The sequence below is a fragment of the Phyllobates terribilis genome, unplaced genomic scaffold, assembly GCF_046119375.1.
Source record: "Phyllobates terribilis strain yellow unplaced genomic scaffold, ASM4611937v1 Scaffold_11__3_contigs__length_659146591, whole genome shotgun sequence".
In the NCBI taxonomy this organism is placed as follows: Eukaryota; Metazoa; Chordata; class Amphibia; order Anura; family Dendrobatidae; genus Phyllobates; species Phyllobates terribilis.
The window spans coordinates 573,686,263-573,708,584 of record NW_027362771.1 but is presented as its reverse complement, the minus strand read 5'-3'; the positions used below and the strand labels follow the sequence as shown (position 1 = coordinate 573,708,584).

General features: G+C 42.0%; 1 protein-coding gene across 2 annotated transcripts in view; it reads right to left on the bottom strand.

Moving 5' to 3' along the window:
• Positions 1–214: 214 nt before the first annotated feature.
• The window catches only part of PDE4A (phosphodiesterase 4A), a 121,427-nt gene continuing 99,319 nt past the window's right edge, over positions 215–22,322 (bottom strand). For both annotated transcript variants that reach the window (XM_073654171.1, XM_073654173.1), the window contains 8 exons: positions 21,324–21,502; positions 19,652–19,750; positions 18,547–18,711; positions 14,192–14,291; positions 12,177–12,331; positions 11,782–11,904; positions 11,392–11,574; positions 215–7,715 (listed from right to left, as the gene is read on the bottom strand). In XM_073654171.1, the coding sequence (XP_073510272.1) occupies positions 7,326–7,715; positions 11,392–11,574; positions 11,782–11,904; positions 12,177–12,331; positions 14,192–14,291; positions 18,547–18,711; positions 19,652–19,750; positions 21,324–21,502 (1,394 nt within the window). In that variant the 3' untranslated portion in view covers positions 215–7,325. The remainder of the gene's footprint in view (positions 7,716–11,391; positions 11,575–11,781; positions 11,905–12,176; positions 12,332–14,191; positions 14,292–18,546; positions 18,712–19,651; positions 19,751–21,323; positions 21,503–22,322) is intronic.

The following is a 22,322-nucleotide window of genomic DNA, read 5'->3' as shown; positions in this document are numbered from 1 at the left end:
TTATGTGATTATTGTTATACTGTAATGTCTTTTATTGTCTATACAAGTCCCCTCTAAAATGTAAAGAGCTGCAGAATATGTTGGCGCTATGGAAATAAAAAATTATAATTATTATAAGGCACCAGGCTCAGGTGCAACTTTAATCCTCTGAACCCTACATAGCTACAGAACAAAGCGCAGACTTGTTGGGAATAGACAGAGACTCGAGGTGTGGTTATGATTCAGTTCAGAAGCTGTAATTCATGATTTGGTAAGGTACAGAGGACAGTGCAATGTGATACAACAATTTCAGAAATAACGACTCTACAATTCTCAATTTTGTCTATATTACACCATATAAATATACATAGAATGCAGCTATGTGTCTCACCAGGAGCATTAACAGTATCGGCGCCTCTCAAACGTGAGGCGCCCACCCATAGAAGAAATGTACAATCTTAACATTACATATGTACAAAAAAATTCATTATATTTCCATTTTTTTTTTTTTTTTTTTTTTTATATATTTTGTTCATTATTTTAAACCACTCGCAAAACAGAATAAAAAAAAAAACTGTACAAGAACCATTAAAGGATTCAATTGAGGCTTAACCCCTCCACTGCCAGAGATGGAAGCTCCGCCCCTTCCTTCCTTCCAGCAGAGCAGGGGGGAAACTCTACACAGCCCCAAGGAGACTTTCCATAACGCTGTGTCGTAAAGTCCCTCTGGGGCTGCAAGAGTTAATAAATGATGGCTAAAATAGAAAAAAACAATTGCTACAGTACTGTGTACAGAAATGGCATTTCATCGTAATATTTTTTCAATATTATGTTTGTTTTTCATCCTAACAAATAACAATTTTCACCGCTTTTCATATCCCACACTGGAGGATGAGGAGATGTTGCAGCCCCCTCACTGGTGATGGAAGTCACCTAATTGCTTCAAATATTACACATCAATGACCCATGAAAGATAAGGAAAGGTAAAAACATAAGAAAAACAAATCAACTCTACAAGAAGTTTGGGGAGTTTTGGTAATAAATTGTATATCTGCAGCAACATTTTCATTTTAAATCCTATAAGGAAGTAATGACAGACGTGAGACAGTGGCAAATGTTAAACAGCTTAAGGATCCAGCAGACTACCTGTTTGCTCCATGTTTTCAGCATTGATTGACCATGCAACTGTTGCAATCAGCGGAGTATGAAACATTGAGTGATGGAACCGCCATGGGTACGACACAAACCCCATTCAAGGTCAAGTTGGATATTCAACTCCTTAATGTATTTTTTTTTTCTTTGATTATACTACCAATCATAATATTAAATACCAAATGCTTAGAGTGGGGTCACAAAGGAAAGGTAATAGAATTCTATAATGTCACACAGCAACATCTTATTATGCTGTAATGTATAGTTAAAACAGTAAATCTATGTGATGCATTGTCCTTAGCAAAGCAGAAAAGACACCCCAAAAGATTAGTCTGGCCGATGTAATTTGGAATACTTTTGCAACTCAATAAGTATTATTCTTTTTGCACAAAGTCGATATTCGTCTCCAGCAGTAGCCAACCGCACTCACATTAAAACTATGTTCAGCATTTAATACAAAAGAATGGATTTATCCAACCTCCATTTTAATCTAATAATTGAGCGGTTACCCATAATAAAGAAGATGTGAAAATATGATCTTTCTAGAAGCCATGTACTATTAGTGATGTTTCCATGGTGTCACTCAATATTAGAAGGGCATTGCTCTCTGTATAAACACCTTGAAATCATTCCACATCCCTTGGCGCCAGAAAGTAAATGGGACCTTCCTTGTTTATCACGCAGGGAGAACCTGGTGAATGTAAAGATGGACGTGAAGATTCCAGCTGGTCAGCAAAACGGAGAATATGGCGGATATACAATCTTAAAGGAACCACAGTAAAACATGTATATAAAGTAGCTATGGGGGCATAGTTTTTTTCTGGACTTCCTATAACTAAATACACTTAAAAAAAAAAAATCTGACTGTAATACTTTTAAGAGTCTAACATGGCAGCTAACAGGGAACAATAAATTACATTCATCGGCACATTGAATAGAGAACAGAGTTACGGTATAAATAACGTGTGTATATTTTTGAAAAATTCTCCTAGAGCCTCCCCAATGTGCATCATGGGACTTTTTGGGGCAAATGTTTTGATATCTGTCATAGTATAGGGTCATACGGTGCTGGCGTAGGGTTTCACTGCCAACAAACCAAATGGGCAAATATTTCACACACTGTTTGTGTAGGATGTCCTGACCGAGACGATAATGTCTTGTAGTACAACCAGACTAACTACCCCAAGTATAGGGGGATGAAATATCTGACCATGGTGTACCTTCTGAGCAGTTAGGTAGATTATTGGAGAGCAATCACCGATAGGGGGATCTTAAGATCACTTAGCCCTTTCAGACATTGCTGGAATCGGTCTCAATTGGCTTTTTTCTTTTTTTCCTAAGTATACAACACAGGCCATGAAATATTATAATCTAATATACATTTATCCACACTTGAAAAAGCTAAAATTCTCTGGTTTCCTGTTGACGAAACGTGGGGTCAACTAAAGCTCAATGATTGACCGTAAAACACTTGGTAATAGACTAGATCGACCCAAACACTTAGACAAACGTTTACGGGCGTGCAAATTCCAGGACGTGGTAGCGCACAACCCTACATAGAGAGTCATTTAGTGCCCCTACGCTCACTTAGGATTGCAATGAGAGACAAGCACAGTGACGGTGAAGACACTAGACAACATGAGGTGGGTGGTGGACATGTCTTCCATGACGGTGAATGGCTGATCTATTCCTCAATACAGGTCAGTGTCACAGGAAAGGCTGCAGTGTAGAACTTGTATAAGGAGGACATAAAGTGCAAAACTTAGACCTTTCATATACAGAAACTCAGCACCTAACAATGTGGCTCATCTCCGAGACCCTTGTGGTCTTGTATCCACAAACCTAGCTTCTTAAGTGCATTGCTAAGGAGAACCCAACAGTAGATTCATGCTGCCCGAACCACAGGCAACATGAATTCAACAACGGCTGCGTTATTGTAGCCGTGTATGTTAAACTCAGCCGGTGGTAGACCATGCATCTCAGATGGCTAGTCCAAGGTCGAACCCTGGTGGCTTCTTCCCGCTCCACTCCCTAGACTGACCTGTCTCTCCATCTGTGAGTGTATAGAGAGAGACCTGTCTACAGGTGCGGAGCAGGGAGAAACCGTCGTGGATTTTCCTATGTCTAGTCAACCGAAAGGCATAGTCCCTGGCCGACTTTTCCACAATATGTATTTTCTGTAAAATGGCGCTGCGTTTCAAAGTAAAACATACATGCAGCCAATAGCCGACGGCTCGGGCAGCTTGAATCTATTGTCAGTTTCACTAAAACGAGTGGTCTGGCATTTCTTGGTGACCATTTTATCCTGAAGTCCAATATTTTTTTTTCTGTCCACAAGGGGGCACTGTCATCTATAGGACAGTCTATGCTGCCTCTACTGGTTAGAAGTGGTATTACATGTTCCAGAAATTAATTTAAACTTTTAAAAAAAAAGCAAATTGTAATACAGGAAAACTGACACCTTTGGATAAGATATTAAATGACGGACAATTACTGCAAACCTAATATAATAAAAAGTAAACATTTTTTACATTGTGGCAAAAACAACTGGGTCGACTATATAATGGTTTACCGACCCCCCCGAAGTGCCAGTTAGCTAGCCCCTCGTCTCCATCACACTACAAGTTAGTGAGGCAACAAAATGTGCCATGCTGCTCCTTTGGGCTTATTAGCGGAGCTAAGGGGGATCACATATGTGACGTGATGTTTTCACAACCACATGATTTGCACTTTGGCATCCTCAGCATGGTCGGAGAAAGATGAACCTAGCGAGGCAAGAGACTCCAAAGTAAACGGGGATTTGATCTTGAGACAAGTCCGCTTTAATAACTTTCCTCTTAGGCACAGTTATTCCATAAAGTGGAAAAGCAATAAAGTTATTAGCCGTTTTCCAGGTTTCTGATAGTCATGAATTAAAGATCTCAAGGGTGAGAAGCTCGGCGGCTCTACATCAGGTCACCGTCTGTAACAACTGCTGTGCCCAGTCAAGAGATAAGTCATCGTAAATGCTTGGTGCCCATTATATTGCCACAATGTGAAGTGTAGATGCCTGGTGACCCCAGAAATCATATCTCCGGGTGGTAGAAGGACATTCATAAGATATATCTGCCATCTGTCTACTTTCAGAATATCAACATTCACAAAAGTTATCATTTCCACACTCATACGACCACATTACCCACCACTCGGGGCAAGCCGAGTGTCCGCGATAGGCTCAGTCTCTATGTACAATGCTCGGTAATTATATTCTTTGGAAGGATGCAAGCCACATAGAAAATAAAAGTATAAACGCACCGTGATTTGCCAAATGGTAACAAGAAAAAAAAAGGAAACTTTTTGCAATTTTTTTTTAAACTCTCCACTTCCCTCCCCTGGACAGCCCTTTCACATAAAATAAAACACAGATTGAATGTTTCATGAGATTATGGCAAATTAATTTTGGCTTAAGGCAGATGGAGCGATAAAGAAAATAGATATATATTGCTGTCTGTAAGCTGCGTCTCAAGATAATAAGAGGGTAAATATCAGAATATGCAGTCGAAGACGGGGGTCAGATTGGCTTAACCATTATTCAGAAAAATATCTATTGACCACCTCAACTGGGGAACGGGTCAAATCATGTCTCCAATCTGAAGCCTGACCATATGCTTTAGATGGCTTTTGGTTGAGCGAGGGTTCGGCCCATTTTTTTGGCAGGCAACAATCTTGCCCGTTTCTCCAATATACAGGAGAACCGCTGCCAGGTATCTCCCAGAGAATGAAGGCTCAACAGTCCCAGATGCTTTAGATGGCTGTTGGTTGAGTGATGGTTCGTCCGATTGTTTGGCCGGAAGTAATCTCGCCCGTCTCTCCCATACACGGGAGTGATCGCTCTGCTGAGAACTCCTTTATAATCTATAAGAGCTGCTGCCAGGTATCTCCCAGAGAACAAAGGATCAAACGTCCAAAACCGGACATGTCGAATCCTCATCTCCTCCGACATTATCTGTCGGGGGTAATCCCATACATATGACAACCGGGTCAGCGTCGGTGGAGCCCAGTAGGCATTGGGATGAAGTAAAAGATGGTGCTAAAGCGGAGTAATATGGGAGCATTGTCAGCTTTATAGACATCGGATTGACCATTATGGGGTTTAAAAAAAAAGCCACCACCAATACGTATCAGAATTGGAATCTGTAAAGAGATATAATGGGGGCAATGGTTGGTCATAACCAAGACTGTGTTCTTGTAGGACGTCTGAGGAGGTCCTATTGTCTGGATTCTCATCAACAAAAAAAATACTATTTCTAAGTTGTAGATCAGTCAAGGACGGAGCTTAAAATTTACAAGTGAAGGTCTGCCGAGCGCGAAACACTATAGAAAAGGGATAAAAGCGAATGGAGTTATCTGATAGTCTACTCTACACCTCCGAAAGGCAAGTAGTAAGGGCAGACGCTAGCCCAGCAGATGACTTGTAGAAAATAACCCAGCCGTTGGCAGTTGATAGACACGATGGTTTGCAGCCTGAGAGTTAACAGAAAGCCAGCAGAGTTTTTACTGTATTGACTCGCCCCTATCTTGGCAGAGGAACATCCCACGAAATGATTTCTAGTGATATTACCCTATTAGGAACAACGAAAACAATTTTGGAAAATTATTCTTTCATAGACGCAGCTTACAGATCTGCAAGAATTTTTGGCAACAAAAATAAATACAAAAATATATATATAAAAAAAAAAAAAAAAAAAACACAAAAACATGAAATACGTTAAAAAAAGTGTAAAAAGAAAGCGATAAACTGCTGGTGGAAAAAGTCAACAGGTTAAATCCCACAGACACTTTTGCAGCTTGCAGTCTCCAAAAAAAAAAAAAAAAAAAAAGCTTTGCTTGCTGTGAGTGTATTGCCAGGACGTGCAACATTAAAAAAATTACGCTTGAGGAAGACTTTCAGCCAAGCTGCAAGAGGCTTTTACATTGACAATCATTCTGTTCCCCGTCTATTAGTCCTTTTTATTTTATTTTTTTTCATTTTCTGCTCACGATAAATCTATGGCGTCGACGTGGATCTCATGAGAGAAGGCGATCAATAAATTATAAGCATTTAGAAAATATATATTATATATATATATATATATATATATATAGATATATCTATGTTACGAGAGTAAAGAGGATAGATTTAAATAAAATATTACTATTTTTTTTTTTTTTTTACTTTTTTTTTTTCTTTTTATACCAAAAAAAAAATAAAAAAAACAAAAATGTGTCTGTTGGAGGCTAAATGATTCCACATTCGTTACCGTTTGGCTACGAAACAGAGGGTGACAGATCTTCTCCTTCCACCTTGTACCCCTGGGGAGAATCTGAGCACCATGTACGTGTTTTTTTAAAGGACACGAGTCCCATGAAATCTTGTAGCTCTGCTCCTGTTCGACGATTACTCAGAAGCCTTTGCCACGGGAGCGCCATTTTGCCACACAACTAAAGACACAAAAATACACATACATAAAAGGCACAACCCTTCCTTGTGATTCCTAACTCACCCCTGCAAATAAAAATTTAAAAAAAAAAAAATTATGATCCACAGGAGTGACCCCGGCATGGCCAAGTGAGTAGGAATTTTCTTTTGTAGTCTTAAAAAGCAAAAAAAAAGGAAGAATAAAAATAAATGACAACGTTCCACTGTATGAAATTAAAGGAAAATTGCATGTCTTTTTTTTCGGTTTAGTTCTCAATGGGTTTTTGTTCTTTTTTTTTTTTTTTTTTTCCTGAAAAAAAAAATGGCTTTTTGCTGCATGCGCAAATATATAGAAATGAAAACTTATTTTTTCCTTGTTGCATCAGTTCAAAAAAAAAAAAAAAAAAAAAAAGGAAAGAATTTTTTTCTTTTTTTTTTAAAAAAAAGGAATAAAAGTATTAAAAATAAAAATAAGTTAGTTTTTTTTTTCTTTTTTTTTTTTCTTTGTAGAGCGTGTTGTAACTTTCTTATGGCAACAAACTCCTATTCTGTGCAAAGTATCTGAATCTACAGTAATTGTGTTTGTTCCCCTTGAGAATACAAAAAAAAAATACAACAACAAAAAAAAAAGACAAAAAAAATGAAAAAAAAATAAATAAATATGAAATTCGAAATAAACCACATTTTTGATCTCCGTGTAAAATAGTTCCTTGTGTTATTAAGTTACGTCTTTAGAGTTCTCAAGTGTCAATAAGGTTCAGGACTCCACCGGAGACGTGTTTTCCGAGGAGTCGTCAGTCTGTTCTACTGCTTCTTCTTGTGTCGTTGTGTCCTCCTCGATTTCTGGATGGTGCTCTGAGATGTCCGGGGTTTGGAGAAGACCCTCTTCTTCCTCGATGCCACTATTTCTGTCCTTGTCAGACTCTTCTGCTTCCTCCTCCAACGTCAGCTCAAACTGGAACTTATCGATGCAGGATTCCTCATCTTTATCCGGGTCATCTGGTGGTGGAGATGGACTCTGGGGGATCATGCCCTGGTACCAATCCCTGTTGTCCTCCAATGTGTCCAGGATATCCTGAGCGTCCGGGTGTACGAGATCAGCCCATGTTTCCCACAGAGGGTGGACAATATAATCAATGAAGCCAACCTAAAAATGAAGAGAGATCCATTACATTTGCAATTACTGCCAAATCTAAAAGTAGCCATATTCGTAAAGATTCTCCCTCGAATACATAAGGACTTTTCTGGATATGGGTCTGCACAATATGAAGAGCCTCTCATCCCCAACTGAGAAATGTGAATAATGAACAATAATTGTTCCAACTTTAAATCATTAGCTCCATCTGAAGTAAAATAGTTCAGCTCAATAGCCATAACCGTTGAGCGATTGGCCAATCTCAAGATGATGATGATGACCAACTGATTTCTAAAGAAACCTTGATTTCTATTGAGTTGATCACCTCACCCCGTGTGGCAACCTTTCTTGACCGAAGATGGGTCTAAATGAAACCTCAACAATTCCAACCCCTTTACCCTCACTTCAAACAAATGACCTATCAGAGGTTACCCTCATGTGCCATAGACATGTTGGGGGTTCCAGTCAATTCAGACGGCATCTATTGACACTGTAATGTGTCTCGTGGATACCTTGACTCTACTTGACATGAAACTTGGGTTGGATGGGTTATATCCCACCAGGAGACAAGTGTCATCAGGTATGGCCACCAACTCTATAGAAACATGTCCTTTTGGCAGCAGAGACCATGGTTCTAGGGGGGCAATCCTCCTACCCAATCATACATGACCTAATAAAACCATTTTTGGAGGGAAAACAAGGGGTTTCCAAGACCCAATAAATAATCTCAAATCAGTGGTAACATCTACATCATGTAAAGTGTCCAACCATGAGCATAAGTCTCGCCAACCATCGGCATCAGTGACGAATCTTCTCATCGATTGAGGACATCCCCGTTGGCCTGGTTTCTAATACCATAATAGAAAACATGAATAAAACTCACAAAAAGTTGGGATAGAAGAAAAAAAACCTCAGCTTCTCCAGCATCTACACTGTGTGCAGAATTATTAGGCAAATGAGTATTTTGATCACATGATACTTTTTATCATATTGTCCTACTCCAAGCTGCAGAGGCTTGAGAGCCAACTCCCAATTAAGTAAATCTGGTGATGTGCATCTCTGTAATGAGGAGGGGTGTTGACTAATGACATAAACACCCTATATAAGGTGTGCTTAATTATTAGGCAACTTCCTTTCTTTTGGCAAAATGGGTCAGAAGAGAGATTTGACGGGCTCTGAAAAGTCCAAAATTGTGAGATGTCTTGTAGAGGGATGCGGCAGTCTTGAAATTTACAAACTTTTGAAGCGTGATCACCGAACAATCAAGCGTTTCATGGCAAATAGCCAACAGGGTCACAAGAAGCGTGTTGGCCAAAAAAGGCGCAAAATAACTGCCCATGAATTGAGGTAAATCGAGCGTGAAGCTGCCAAGATGCCATTCGCCACCAGTTTTGCCATATTTCAGAGCTGCAACGTTACTGGAGTATCAAAAAGCACAAGGTGTGCGATACTCAGGGACATGGCCAAGGTAAGGAAGGCTGAAAAACCACCACCTATGAACAAAAAACATAAGATAAAACGTCAAGAATGGGCCTAGAAATATCTTAAGACTGATTTTTCAAAGGTTTTATGGACTGATGAAATGAGAGTGACTCTTGATGGGCCAGATGGATGGGCCAGAGGCTGGATCAGTAAAGAGCAGAGAGCTCCACTCCGACTCAGACGCCAGCAAGGTGGAGGTGGGGTACTGGTATGGGCTGGTATCATCAAAGATGAACTTGTGGGACCTTTTTGGGTTGAGGATGGAGTGAAGCTCAACTCCCAGACCTACTGCCAGTTTCTGGAAGACAACTTCTTCAAGCAGTGGTACAGGAAGAAGTATCGTTCAAGAAAAACATGATTTTCATGCAGGACAATGCTCCATCACATGCATCCAACTACTCCACAGCATGGCTGGCCAGTAAAGGTCTAAAAGAAGAAAAAATAATGACATGGCTCTCTTGTTCACCTGATCTGAACCCCATAGACAACCTGTGGTCCATCATAAAATGTGAGATCTACAGGGAGGGAAAACAGTACACCTCTCGGAACAGTGTCTGGGAGGCTGTGGTGGCTGCTGCTTGCAATGTTGATCGAAAACAGATCAAGCAACTGACAGAATCTATGGATGGAGGCTGTTGAGTGTCATCATAAAGAAAGGTGGCTATATTTATCACTAATTTTTTTTTGTTTTTGCATGTCAGAAATGTTTATTTCTAAATGTTGTGCACTGATATTGGTTTACCAGGTGAAAATAAACAAGTGAGATGGGATTATATTTGGTTTTTATTACGTTGCCTAATAATTCTGCACAGTAATAGTTACCTGCACAAACAGATATCCTCCTAAGATAGCCAAATCTAAAAAAAAAACACTCCAACTTCCAAAAATATTAAGCTTGGATATTTATGAGTCTTTTGGGTTGATTGAGAACATAGTTGTTGATCAATAATAAAAATAATCCTCTAAAATACAACTTGCCTAATAATTCTGCACACAGTGTAAACAGCAGTGAATGGCATCATTTTGGAAGGATCTCATGGCCAACGTCTTAGCTTTGATCCAGTGAGTGATCACATTAGTTCCATGCCAATGCCATGTATCACGTGCCGCGTAGTCCCGGGGTTAGAGCTCCTCCTGTGTCTTGGCAATGGACATGAATGTCTGACTCTCGCCCTGTGACTCAGCACACGTACTTGGATTGAGCATGGAGACGTGACGACAGAGGACATCATGATGCCCATCCAGGCTGTTTCATCTCAGGCCAAAACACCCTGTGAATGTTCTGCTGGCATTGTGATATGGCCCCATGTGATGATGGGAAGCTGATGGCAGTATTATTATTCAGGAGGTAACCAGTAACTTCCCGGCTGTTCTGGAATTAGAAGCTCAGCTCTAGGCTGCTATATGTTGCTTAGAATTGTGAGCAGGAGACACAGGTCACTAATCTCCTGTCCTATGAGAGTTATATAATTAGATCTGCTTGTACTTTGTAAGTATATGAACCAGGTGATGAAGAAATGGAGGCCACATCAGCTACAGAAGTCGTCACCCAGCTTTCATGCAGTCCTTATTTTGTGTTCTCTATAGCAGTAACATATATGGTGAGGAAGTACACAAAGTGCAACCAGACCATACAAATTGTACTTACATTTCAAAATGGTAAAATGGTGGCATAGGAATAATCCAAACGATATACCTAAAATATCACATATCTATCCGTCTGTCCATCCAGAGCACAATTATCGATCTATAGCAAATCTATCCATCTTATATCTATGTGACGTTCTCATACTGTATCCAGCTATTCATTCATCTATTGCATAGCCATCCAGAAACCTACCTCTCCTTTCAGCTACCCACCCTCCGAACCATCTGTCCATCTACCTACCCATCCACTCCTCCATCCATCCATTCACCTCCCCACCCATCCAACCAACTATATACCTCTCCACCCATACATTCACCTACCTCTCCTTTCTTCTTCCCACCCTCCCATCCATCCATCTGTCCAGCCACCTACCCATCCACCCACTCCTCCATCCATCCTCGTACACATCCATGCACCTACCCCTCCATTCATCCACTTAAACCTCCATCAATCCACCTCCCCCTCCATCCATCCCCCTACCACTCCATCCATCCAACCACCCATGTACCCCTCCATCCATTCACCTACCCCTTCATTCATCCACCACCATCTGCTCACCTGTGATTTTTCCACAGAGGCCGTGTGCTTGTCACACATGGGGCTGATCTCCATGCCTCTCTCTCGCTCTTTGTCTCCTTGTCTGAAGAACTCCTCCAAGATGCGATCCGTCCACTGACGATACAGCTCGAGTGGTTTGGTCGGGTTGCTGAGGTCAGCACAATGCACCATGTTGCGGAGAACCTGCAACAAGGAAAGAAGCGAAGGGCAGATCTAGTTAGGGTAATATCTGAAGGGTAACAACCAGTGGTGGCAGGCATTGCGGTGCCTCCTGGCGCTGTCATGGTAAAGTAGTCCATTTGCATGGGATGTTCATCCTTCTATCACCGAGTGTCATGTAAAATGCATAAGACCTACATCCCACCCATTATGTCAGGTACTGGTACTCGCCTGTATCCGATCTGTGTAGTTATCCAGCAGTAAGACACCAGAACTGGTCACCTTTTTGGTCTCCACCATTGTCTTCAGGTCCGCTAACAAGCTCATGTGTTTGGACATATCTGTAGCAAGGACCTGGGGAGTTAAGACAGAAAATCTCACACACATATCACAGAATAGGACAAGGGATGAATCAGGGAGAAAAAATAAAGTCTTGTTACAAAGGAGCCAACCATTCGGTCTGACTAATAATCCAGAAACAGGAGGACAGCAGTGAGGACGGGTGACTATAACCACTTGTTTCTATATTGGAGTGTGATTTTCCTTCTTCTAGTTTTCTAGTGACCCACAGACCCCTGTGCTATATATGAAGTCAGCAGCACCACAAGCACGTGAAGGCTTATTACCATGTCAATCACCATCTTCCTCATCGTCTGACGTTGACGTTTCGTCAGGTTCTGGAAAATGTCACAGTTTTCTTCCTGCAGGAGCTTAAATCCCACGGCCAGATGATGATTCTCCAGCACGGACTCGTCATTGTACATCAATGCCAGCTCTGAATCTACGTGTCAGAAAAAGAGGAACGTTCAACGAGTGGGACCCCGGAGTGACCCACAAGTCATCACACAAAGCTTTTTGTAGGGTACAGGGGTATGTGGAGCTTAATTATGGGACCTACGACACTTGGGATTATGGGACCTACGACACTTCTGGCAAAGGCAATGCCCATATTTCCCTTGTGTCCAATGACTGACTAACTACCCATCAACCTCTCTGTGATCGGAAACTGATGATGGGCAGGTATTACTGTGAAAAGATCAATAAAGTCTCAAACCGCGTAAGAAATGGTAAAGATTATGCATTTTGGGGTTGGAGGAATTCTCTTTATCAGGCCATTCAATAAACCCTGCAGTACAGGGTGGGATTAATCCCCTTCTTTTGCTCATTTAATTTTCCCACGCATTTCACGTTAGGACTAACTCCCCCCTCCCTCATGCAGAAGGTCAGTTAAGAGATTGTGTGTTTCGGGGTCGGTTTAGTCCCCTTCATGAGGCCAATCAACGGACTACACATTTTCAGGTAGGATTAACACCCTCGTCATCAGGTGTACAATGGACAACGCATTTTGGGGTAAGATTAACACCATGGAAAAAAAAGGAGGAGGAAAATCCAGCGACCGCAGAAAGATCTTAAAACTTCACATTTATTGCATATGTTAAAATAAAAAGAAGAATTAAAAAGACCTATTACTGTTAACGTCGACGCGTTTCAAGCTAGATTAAGAGCTTGTACAGCTCGAAGTGCGTTGACGTTAACGGTAATAAGTCTTTTTAATTCTTTTTATTTTAACATATACAATAAAAGTGATGTTTTAAGATTTTTCTGCGGTTGCTGGATCGTCCTCCTCTTCTCCATGGCTCATTTGCTCAGGAAACCAGCCTGAAGCCTCCGTGCACCGTGCCCTCATCTCAGGCATTTCTCGGTGAGCTGATGATTCCTTCCTAAGATTAACAGCCTCCATCATGCATTTTAAGGTCTGACTAACCCCCGTCATCAGGCCATACAGCGGACTACAGGTATAGGGGTAGGATTCACCCGCTCCCCCTTCAGTGAATTACACATATCTGGATAGGATTACCCCCCACTTTGTCATGATGCATTTCTGGGTAAGATTATATGAAATCCAGGATAGCATTAACGCCCCCTTAATTACACCCTACAATGGGCTACACATTTTAGGGTCACACTAACCACCTCCTTTTATCAGGCCATACAATGGACCATGCTTTTTAGGGGTAGGATTCTTCCCCTCTCCCTTCATCTAGGCCATACAATTAATTACGCATTTTGGGGTAGAATTAATCCTCAGTAATCATGGCCATAATACAGATTATGTATTCTGGGGTAAGATGAACACTTCATCAAGCCGCACAATGGACGACAGATTTTGGGGGGAGAATTAACGCTCTTCAATGGGCTATTGAACAGACTATACATTTCACAGCAGGGTTAACCCCTTCATCAGATCATACCATTACCTGATGAAGGGGTTAACTCTACCCTGAAACGCGTAGTCCATTGAATTAAGGAAACTTTACCCTTTCCGTACCACCCCATTGTCCTTCTCCACTGTCTTCGGCAGCCAATGCTCCTCGGCAGTCTCGCGCTGTGGCGGGGCAGCAGCACATCGCAGCCTGCATGCTCCACATGGCGTGTGACACCGCTCTGCGGTCATTTCTCTAATCCTACAACTCCTGCTATTACACATACGGAGGAGAGCGGACGCTGCCCCCGGTATTACAGGACAGATGTTCTGCGTTGTGGCGAGCGCCCCGGAGCCATTTGTGCTGCGGATTTTTATTTTCATTCACACACACAGGACATAAGCTCTTTATCTGCACAAGACGCTGGATCCACTTACTTGTATTAATAAGAAACTGATTGGAAACTCCAGGGTGGTCGACGTCATGAATGGCAGCTGCAAACAACGCCGCTAAGATCTCCAGATCTGTAAAGACCGCCTGGCGGGGGGACACAGAGGGGGTTACTGCTTACATTGTGCCATGTATGACGGGACTAGGGGTGCCGCCACAGGGGGTGCGGAGGGAGACACGCACTGGTGTCTGATTGGGCTCAATGGACCCAGTATTTAGGTTTTAGATTGGGGCTCATAAGCATCAAGTTATGGCTCTCATGGAAGCACACGTGCATCAGCTGGGGCTTTATCACAACTTTTTTGATATAATGAAATCACAAGTTACCCCAAAGTCATTTGCGAAAGTTTACTGCAATGGTGTCATTAAACCACAGATTTACCAGAACTAAAACAGTCTGAAATGCCCACACCTCAGTATACAGCCACATATACCGGTCATGGGCAGCAGGACCCTGCACCACTACAACATGGTATATTATATATATACATTGTGTGTACACACAATACACACATATACACACACATACACAGTGCATTGTGAAAGTATTGGCCCCCTTGAACTTTTCTACCTTTTGCCACATTTCTGGCTTCAAACATAAAGATATAAAATTCTAATTTTTTTGGGAAGAATCAACAACAAGTGGGACACAATCGTGAAGTGGAACAAAATTTATTGTATATTTTAAACTTTTTTAACAAATTAAAAACTGAAAAGTGGGGCGTGCAATATTATTCGGCCCCTTTACTTTCAGTGCAGAAGTTCAGTGAGGATCTCTGAATGATCCAATGTTCTCCTAAATGACTGGTAATGATAAATAGAATCCACCTGTGTGCAATCAAGTCTCCGTATATGGGGGGTGAGGGGCCATGCATACCAGGATTGGAGGGTGAGTGGTGCCATGCATACCAGGATAGGGATGAGGGGTACAATACATACCAGGATAGAAATGCAGGGTACCATGCATACCAGGATGAGGGATTGGGTGTCATGTATTCCAGGATGAGGGGTACCATACATACTAAAATAGGGATGAGGGGTACCATACATACCAGGATTGGGGATGAGGGGTACCATGTATACCAGGATTGGGGATGAGGGGCTCATGCATACCAGGATAGGGGATGACGGAGCCATGCATACACCGGGATTGGGGGTGAGGGGTGCCATGCATACCAGGATAGGATGGTGGGGACAGGAGGGGGGCAGCACCGGCGAGCGGGTTCAATAGAGATAGATATATATATATAGATATATATATATATATACACATATATATACACACACACACACATATATATATTTTATAGCTCTGGCAAAAATTAAGAGACCACTGGAAATTTTTCATTTTACCTTTTTTATAAGTATATTTTTGAGTAAAATGTACATTGTTATTTTATTCTATAAACTACTGACAACGTCTCCGAAATTCAAAGCTAAAAATGTTGTATTTATTTGCAGCAAATGAGAAATCATCAAAATAATAAAAGAAACACAGTGCTTTCAGACCTCAAATACTGCAAAGAAAACAAGTTCTTATTCATTTAGAAACAATACTCATGTTTTAACTCCGGAAGAGTTCAGAAATCAATATTTGGTGGAATAACCATGATTTTTAATCCCAGCTTTCATGCGTCTTGGCTGCTTTCCACCAGTCTTTCACACTGCTTTTGGGTGACCTTATGGTACTCCTGGCACAAAATGTAAGCAGTTCTTCTTTGTTTGATGGCTTAAGACTATCCATCTTCCTCTTGATTACATTCCAGAGGTTTTCAATGGGGTTCAGGTCTGGAGATTGGGCTGGCCATGACAGGGTCTTGATGTGGTGCTCCTTCATCCACACATTGATTGACCTAGCTGTGCGGCATGGGGCATTGTCCTGCTGGAAAAACCAGTCCTCAGAGTTGGGGAACATTGCCTGAGCAGAAGGAAGCAAGTGTTTTTCAAGGATAAGCTTGTATGCGGCTTGATTCCTTCGCACAGATTAACCTGCCCAATTCCAGCCTTGCTGAAGCATCTCCAGATCATCACCGATCCTCCACCAAATTTCACAGTGGGTGCAAGACACTGTGGCTTGTATGCCTCTCCAGGTCTCTGTCTAACCATTAGAAGACCAGGTGTTGGGCAAAGCTGAAAATTAGACTCATCAGAGTAGATTACCTTACTCCAGTCCTCTTTGGTCCAATCCTTATGGTCTTTCTCACACTTCAGCCTGGCTCTCCTTTGCTTCTCATTGATGAAAGGCTTTTTCTAGCTTTACATGACTTGAGGCCTCTCGGAGCCTGTTACCAACTGTTCTTGCCGTGCTCTTCACCCCAGCTGCCATTTGCCATTCCTTTTGTAGGTCACTTGATGTAATCCTGCGGTTGCTGAGTGACATTGGAATAAGATGATTGTCATCCCGGTCAGTGGAGAGGCGCTTTCGCTCTCTCCCGATCTGTAGCTTTGTTGTCCCCAATGTCTGCTGCTTGACCTTGTTGTAATGGACTGCCGTCTTCGAAATTTTGAGGATGGAGGCAACATGACGCTCACTGTATCCCTCTGCTATAAAGCCAGAATTGAGCCCTTCTTTTCCTCACTCAAGACTTTTCTTTTCAGCTCCTTTGGCATGGTTAAGTTATTTTTTCATTCAAATTACTTTTGGGCTATTCCTAGCACTTGTTTTGCCATCCAGCTTGTCCTATTGCAAGAGGATTGTGAAGACCACAGCAGTGTTTTTTATACTTTCCCTTGTTACATTAGATTTGGTTCAGGTGATCACATAATCAGAAGCACATTAAGTAGAATGAGGTGGACGGTGGTTGGAATTCAACTGACACTGGAATGGAATGGCTGTCAGACATGTAGAGAAAACTGTGCAGTGGTCTCTTAATTTTTGCCAGAGCTGTGTATAAATATAATATAATATAATATAATATAATATATATATATATATATATATATATATATATATATACACACACACACACACATATATATATATATATTATACACGCACACACGTGTGTAGTTTTGGTGGGAGTTATGTATTTAGGTTTCTGCCTTTGTATGTGTGTAGTGCCAATATCTGTGTAATATGTGTAATGTTTGCATGTCTTTTTATATATGTATGCATATATATATATATATATATATATATATATATATATATATATATATATATATATGTGTGTGTGTGTGTGTGTGTGTGTGTGTGTGTGTGTGTGTGTGTGTGTGTGTGTGTGTGTGTATGTGTGTGTGTGTGTGTGTGTGTGTGTGTGTGTGTGTGTGTGTGTGTGTGTGTGTGTATGTATGTATGTGTGTGTGTGTGTGTGTGTGTGTGTATGTATGTGTGTGTGTATGTGTGTGTGTGTGTAATGTCTATGTACCTTTGTGTATCTGCATGTAGTGTTGTGTATTGAGGTGTCGGTCTTTATATATGTGTGTAGTGTTCTGTGTCTGTGATGTCATGTTTGGGTTTTTTGGCCACCAGCGCTGATGTTCGGGGCTAGGACTGATAAATCTGTTATGACATGAAACTTGCATACAACAAACGGTGTCCTCTGTAGGACTGTGATGGGACAGCCTCGCTCAGAAGTCACGTCCTCCATGATGGACACATGGAGACGTCTTATTTCCCGAGCTGTGACTCTCTAACTTCATGGTGATACATTATTAAACAGGACTCTGAATGGGCTGAGGGTTGTGATACCGCAGATGTCTGCTCGGTGGACCTGATAGAGGGACGCGACCACGTAATCAGGTGCGGGCTTGTGTTACTTGTGACGTCCATGTTGCTATCTCCATCTGTTTACATTGTACATTATTAATATTTTCAGAGGGCTCGGGAGGACAGACTGTAACTCCATCACTGACTGATTCTGCTACGTTAGGTCATTGCAAACTTTTTGTTGGAGATACAACTCTGTAGTGATAAAGTGCAAAAAGAAAAAACAATAGGCCTCATTTATCAAACTGAAACTGGCTTGGTTGCCCATAGCAACCAATCACAGCGCAGCTTTCACTTCAAAAACTGAGCTGGTAAAATGAAAGCTGCGCTGTGATTGGTTGCTATAGGTAACCAAGACAGTTTTCCTTTTAGACACTTTTGGTAAATTTGCCAAAAATGTTTTTGAGAAAAAGCCATTTTTCGGGAAACGCCCGGCCATTGGAGATGATCAATTCGATCAGTGCTGCCCAGGTCTAGTGAACGGGCCTACAAGCCATCATCTGAGGTCATGTAACCAGGGTCAGAAGAGAAGATCGGCTGCCATGGCTGATGGGCCTGGACACAGCGCGAATCAAATCGATCATCTCGAAGATGGACAAAATGATGGTGCGAAATTCCCATGAGGGCTCTTACGTCTAATGCTGGAGTGGAGAGAAGCACGTGGGTGGACTGCGTGACGTCGGCGGCGTGCAAGCTGTTGTGGTACGCCACGTCCGCATGGTAGTGATCTTCTAAGGTCATCATGTATGTGATTAGTGTGTCTACGGGGATCTTAAAGGTCTTACACAACTCTCGCTCCTGTGGGAAAAGGAAAAATAAATACATTTTGTTTTCAAAAGAATTGTAGAAAAATGTCTCATTTTTTTGTCTCATCTTACAATTAAATCTGGGAAATATGTAAAAGCTTAACCATGGCACCCTCCGCCCCTTCCCCTGTGTGTGGCTGTTAGTCAACTGGCTGCAGCAGGAGCCTCTCCCCTCTGCCCTGTTGGCAGTGGGACGAAAGATTGCCAAGCCATGCCCCCTTGGCTAAGAGGCCAAGGCTTCAGTCTGCTACCTGCTGAAGATGGAACTATTGGGCATGAGGTTTAAAGGGGTATTCCCATCTCCAAGATCCTATCCCAATATGTAGTAGGTGTAATAATAATAATAATAATAATAATATTATTATTAGCAAATACCTCCAATTAGATATGTAGTATATATGTATCTGATTAGCTATGTCTCTTTCCTCATGTGCAGGGCATTGCAGGACCTTAGGTATCCATGTTTACGACCACTGATATAGTGAAAGTTAGCTAGCTAGTTGCTAGTGGTCATAACCATGGATACCTAAGGTCCTGCAATGCCCTGGACATGGGGTAAGTGACATAGTGAATCAGAAAAACTATGCTGCATTTCTAATTGAAGGTATTTGCTAATATTATTATTATTATACCTACTACATATTGGGATAGGATCTTAGAGATGGGAAAACCCCTTTAACCTCCGCTAGGTTTAGTGGTCCTTTACGAAGAGTAATGTAGCACAACACTACTCACTAGGGAAGGGCAAAGTATGTCAGAAATTGTAGTCCCTCAATAGCTGGAGATAAAACAGAATTATGCAGAAAGCAAGTCCTTCTTTTCCAGATGATAGACACATTGGCCATCACAATCGAAGAAGGTCATGGTGCCATGCCGGTCTGTACATGGTTGCCCCCATGTCAGCCCAGACTAATACACCACATACAGCTCACCTGGAATATGGTGTACATGATACAACTCAGCGGACGGTTATTGGAATATTCTGCCACTCGGAAGATGTTAAGGCCCCACTTGTTTAGATTATCCAATTCCTGGAAAGCGAGCAAAAGGCAATCAAAAGATAAAATGCTGCAAGATTAGGATAATACAAAGCATAAAGTTTGCAAAATTGTGCAATTTACTGGCAAAGCGCTAGTAAGACGTCATCTATAAGGCGAGGGCTGCACAGTGACACGTATCGGGCGACACTAAAATCTCTGTATTGCACTGCAACGTTGCATCAAATGATTTCCTATGGCGTCGCAAACGTTTGCAAATGTGTTGCTTTTTTTCTGACTCACTTGTCATAGACACATTCGACTGCAACTTGCGTGTGACTTATCTGCGATTTCGCCATTTCTTTCACCACAAATTAACAGCTCTAAAATAGTCACAAGACAGCAAGTCGCAAACAAGACGGGCTGTTAAACTTAAGTTGTACACCCCTGCTTGAAAATCAATAGGATATATAGAAGGATCCTTGAAAATAAGCTGATTACAGAGTGCCTTGCTGCCAGGACCCCAGTAATGAGCTTGCTCAGCAGCGATCATCACGCACAGCAGCGATCATCACGCACGGCAGCGATCATCACGCACGGCAGCGATAATCACGCACGGCAGCGATAATCACGCACGGCAGCGATAATCACGCACGGCAGCGATAATCACGCACGGCAGCGATAATCACGCACGGCAGCGATAATCACGCACGGCAGCGATAATCACGCACAGCAGCGATAATCACGCACAGCAGCGATAATCACGCACAGCAGCGATAATCACGCATAGCAGCGATAATCACGCACAGCAGCGATAATCACGCACAGCAGCGATAATCACGCACAGCAGCGATAATCACGCTCAGCAGCGATCACCACGCTCAGCAGCGATCACCACGCTCAGCAGCGATCACCACGCTCAGCAGCGATCACCACGCTCAGCAGCGATCACCACGCTCAGCAGCGATCACCACGCTCAGCAGCGATCACCACGCTCAGCAGCAAGTGTGAAAATCTTCCAAAGCACCAACAGTAGAGAAGTGAAGAATTACACAGTTTCCATTAAAATCAGTAAGCTGTAAAGACACTTAGATCCTACAGAGACAATTTTTGTAGTCGTGTAACTTTGGCTAATGAACAAGGTACCAGTACTGGGGACACTGCTCTATTCCCTACTAATGATAAATGGTTTGTATTAAACTAACAGTTTTCAGTTATCGCCCATTAAAAAAAAAAAAAATTTAGATTGGAAGACAGAGCAACATGGAAACTAGTGCGGACCGAAGGTGAAGTAATAGTGATGTGTCTAGGTTTTCCATCGCCTGGAGCAAAAATTCAGCTTTATACCCTAGTCTTGTACTACCTTGTCTTGCTGGTGTCTCTTGGCCCTATCAGTCTGTCCCTAGGGGTTGAGTGCTGTACAGAGCTTGACAGTCCTTTACTTTTTGGAAAAATCTAAGCACCCTCGAAAGACAGAAGAATTTGGATGAACATGTGCCAACATAATGAGGTCCACAGTGGTGGTCTATGGAAAAGATTAGCGCTCCCAACTCCTAAATTCATGTACCTAGGACACTAATGACAAATCTTTCCCATTATACTGAGCAATTAATGTCCAGGGTTTTACCTTTTCGAGAGGTTCCTCTTGGTCGGTCTTCACTCCAAAACGAGGTATTGTAGAGTTGGTCAGGCTGGAGCTGTGCGTGAGCTTCTTGACGCCACTGATTTGGCACATTGTCTGCTGTTTCTTCTTCTTTTCTCGTTCCTTCTGTGTTGGGGAAGGGATCTCCACTTCATTCTGTTTGTCTGGAGGACACAAGTCCGGAAAATAAATCCTCACCCCCATTATAGATGGTGAATAAACCATATTATTTAGTATCTACCCCTTCTGCACCCTATTGAAACTTTTTCTTCTTGGAAGATTTTGCAGCCATTTTCTACTGCAGATACACCGAACCTCAAGAGGTGGGTTGGTAAGGACAGGAGGAAGTGAAGTAAAGCCAATTCCATCGATCCCTGGACGGGTCTGCTCTCAGAGGTGCACGGTGTGTGTGAGGACACAGGGGCAGGGGGCTCTGCATTTAAAGGGCACCAGGGACAGCTGTTCTAGGTTTCCTCATGGCCATCTTACAGGAAGGATGGTGAAAACGTGCAGTTTACTAGTCCAGAACACCTTATCATGGTCAGATCATGTATCTTATGGGAAGAGATTGCACTATTTATGTAGCCGAATTGACACATCCATCTGTGCGGCTATCCTTACACTGGTGGTTACTGGTATAACTTAATGCAACTTCTCCCATACCCCTCCCCCCTTTAAGGGAATACGCAGCAGTAAAGGAGTATACAATTTCACTGCAACAACCTGCTGTACACAGAGAACAAAACACAGAGCCATCTAATCTTGTAGCTTTCTCTCCTGTATAAAAAAAGTAAACGGCACTTCTTAAAAATATATAAAATAAATTAATAAAAATATTTTAAAAAATTAAATTTTTTGGGGATGAGGGAGGGGGGGAGGGAGATTAAGCTGGCGTAAAGAGACAATATAAAAGTATGCTAAGTAGCTCTCCTCCAGAAGGAAGAAATCTATCTCTCTAGTGCCACCTATAGGTGACACTGGGAA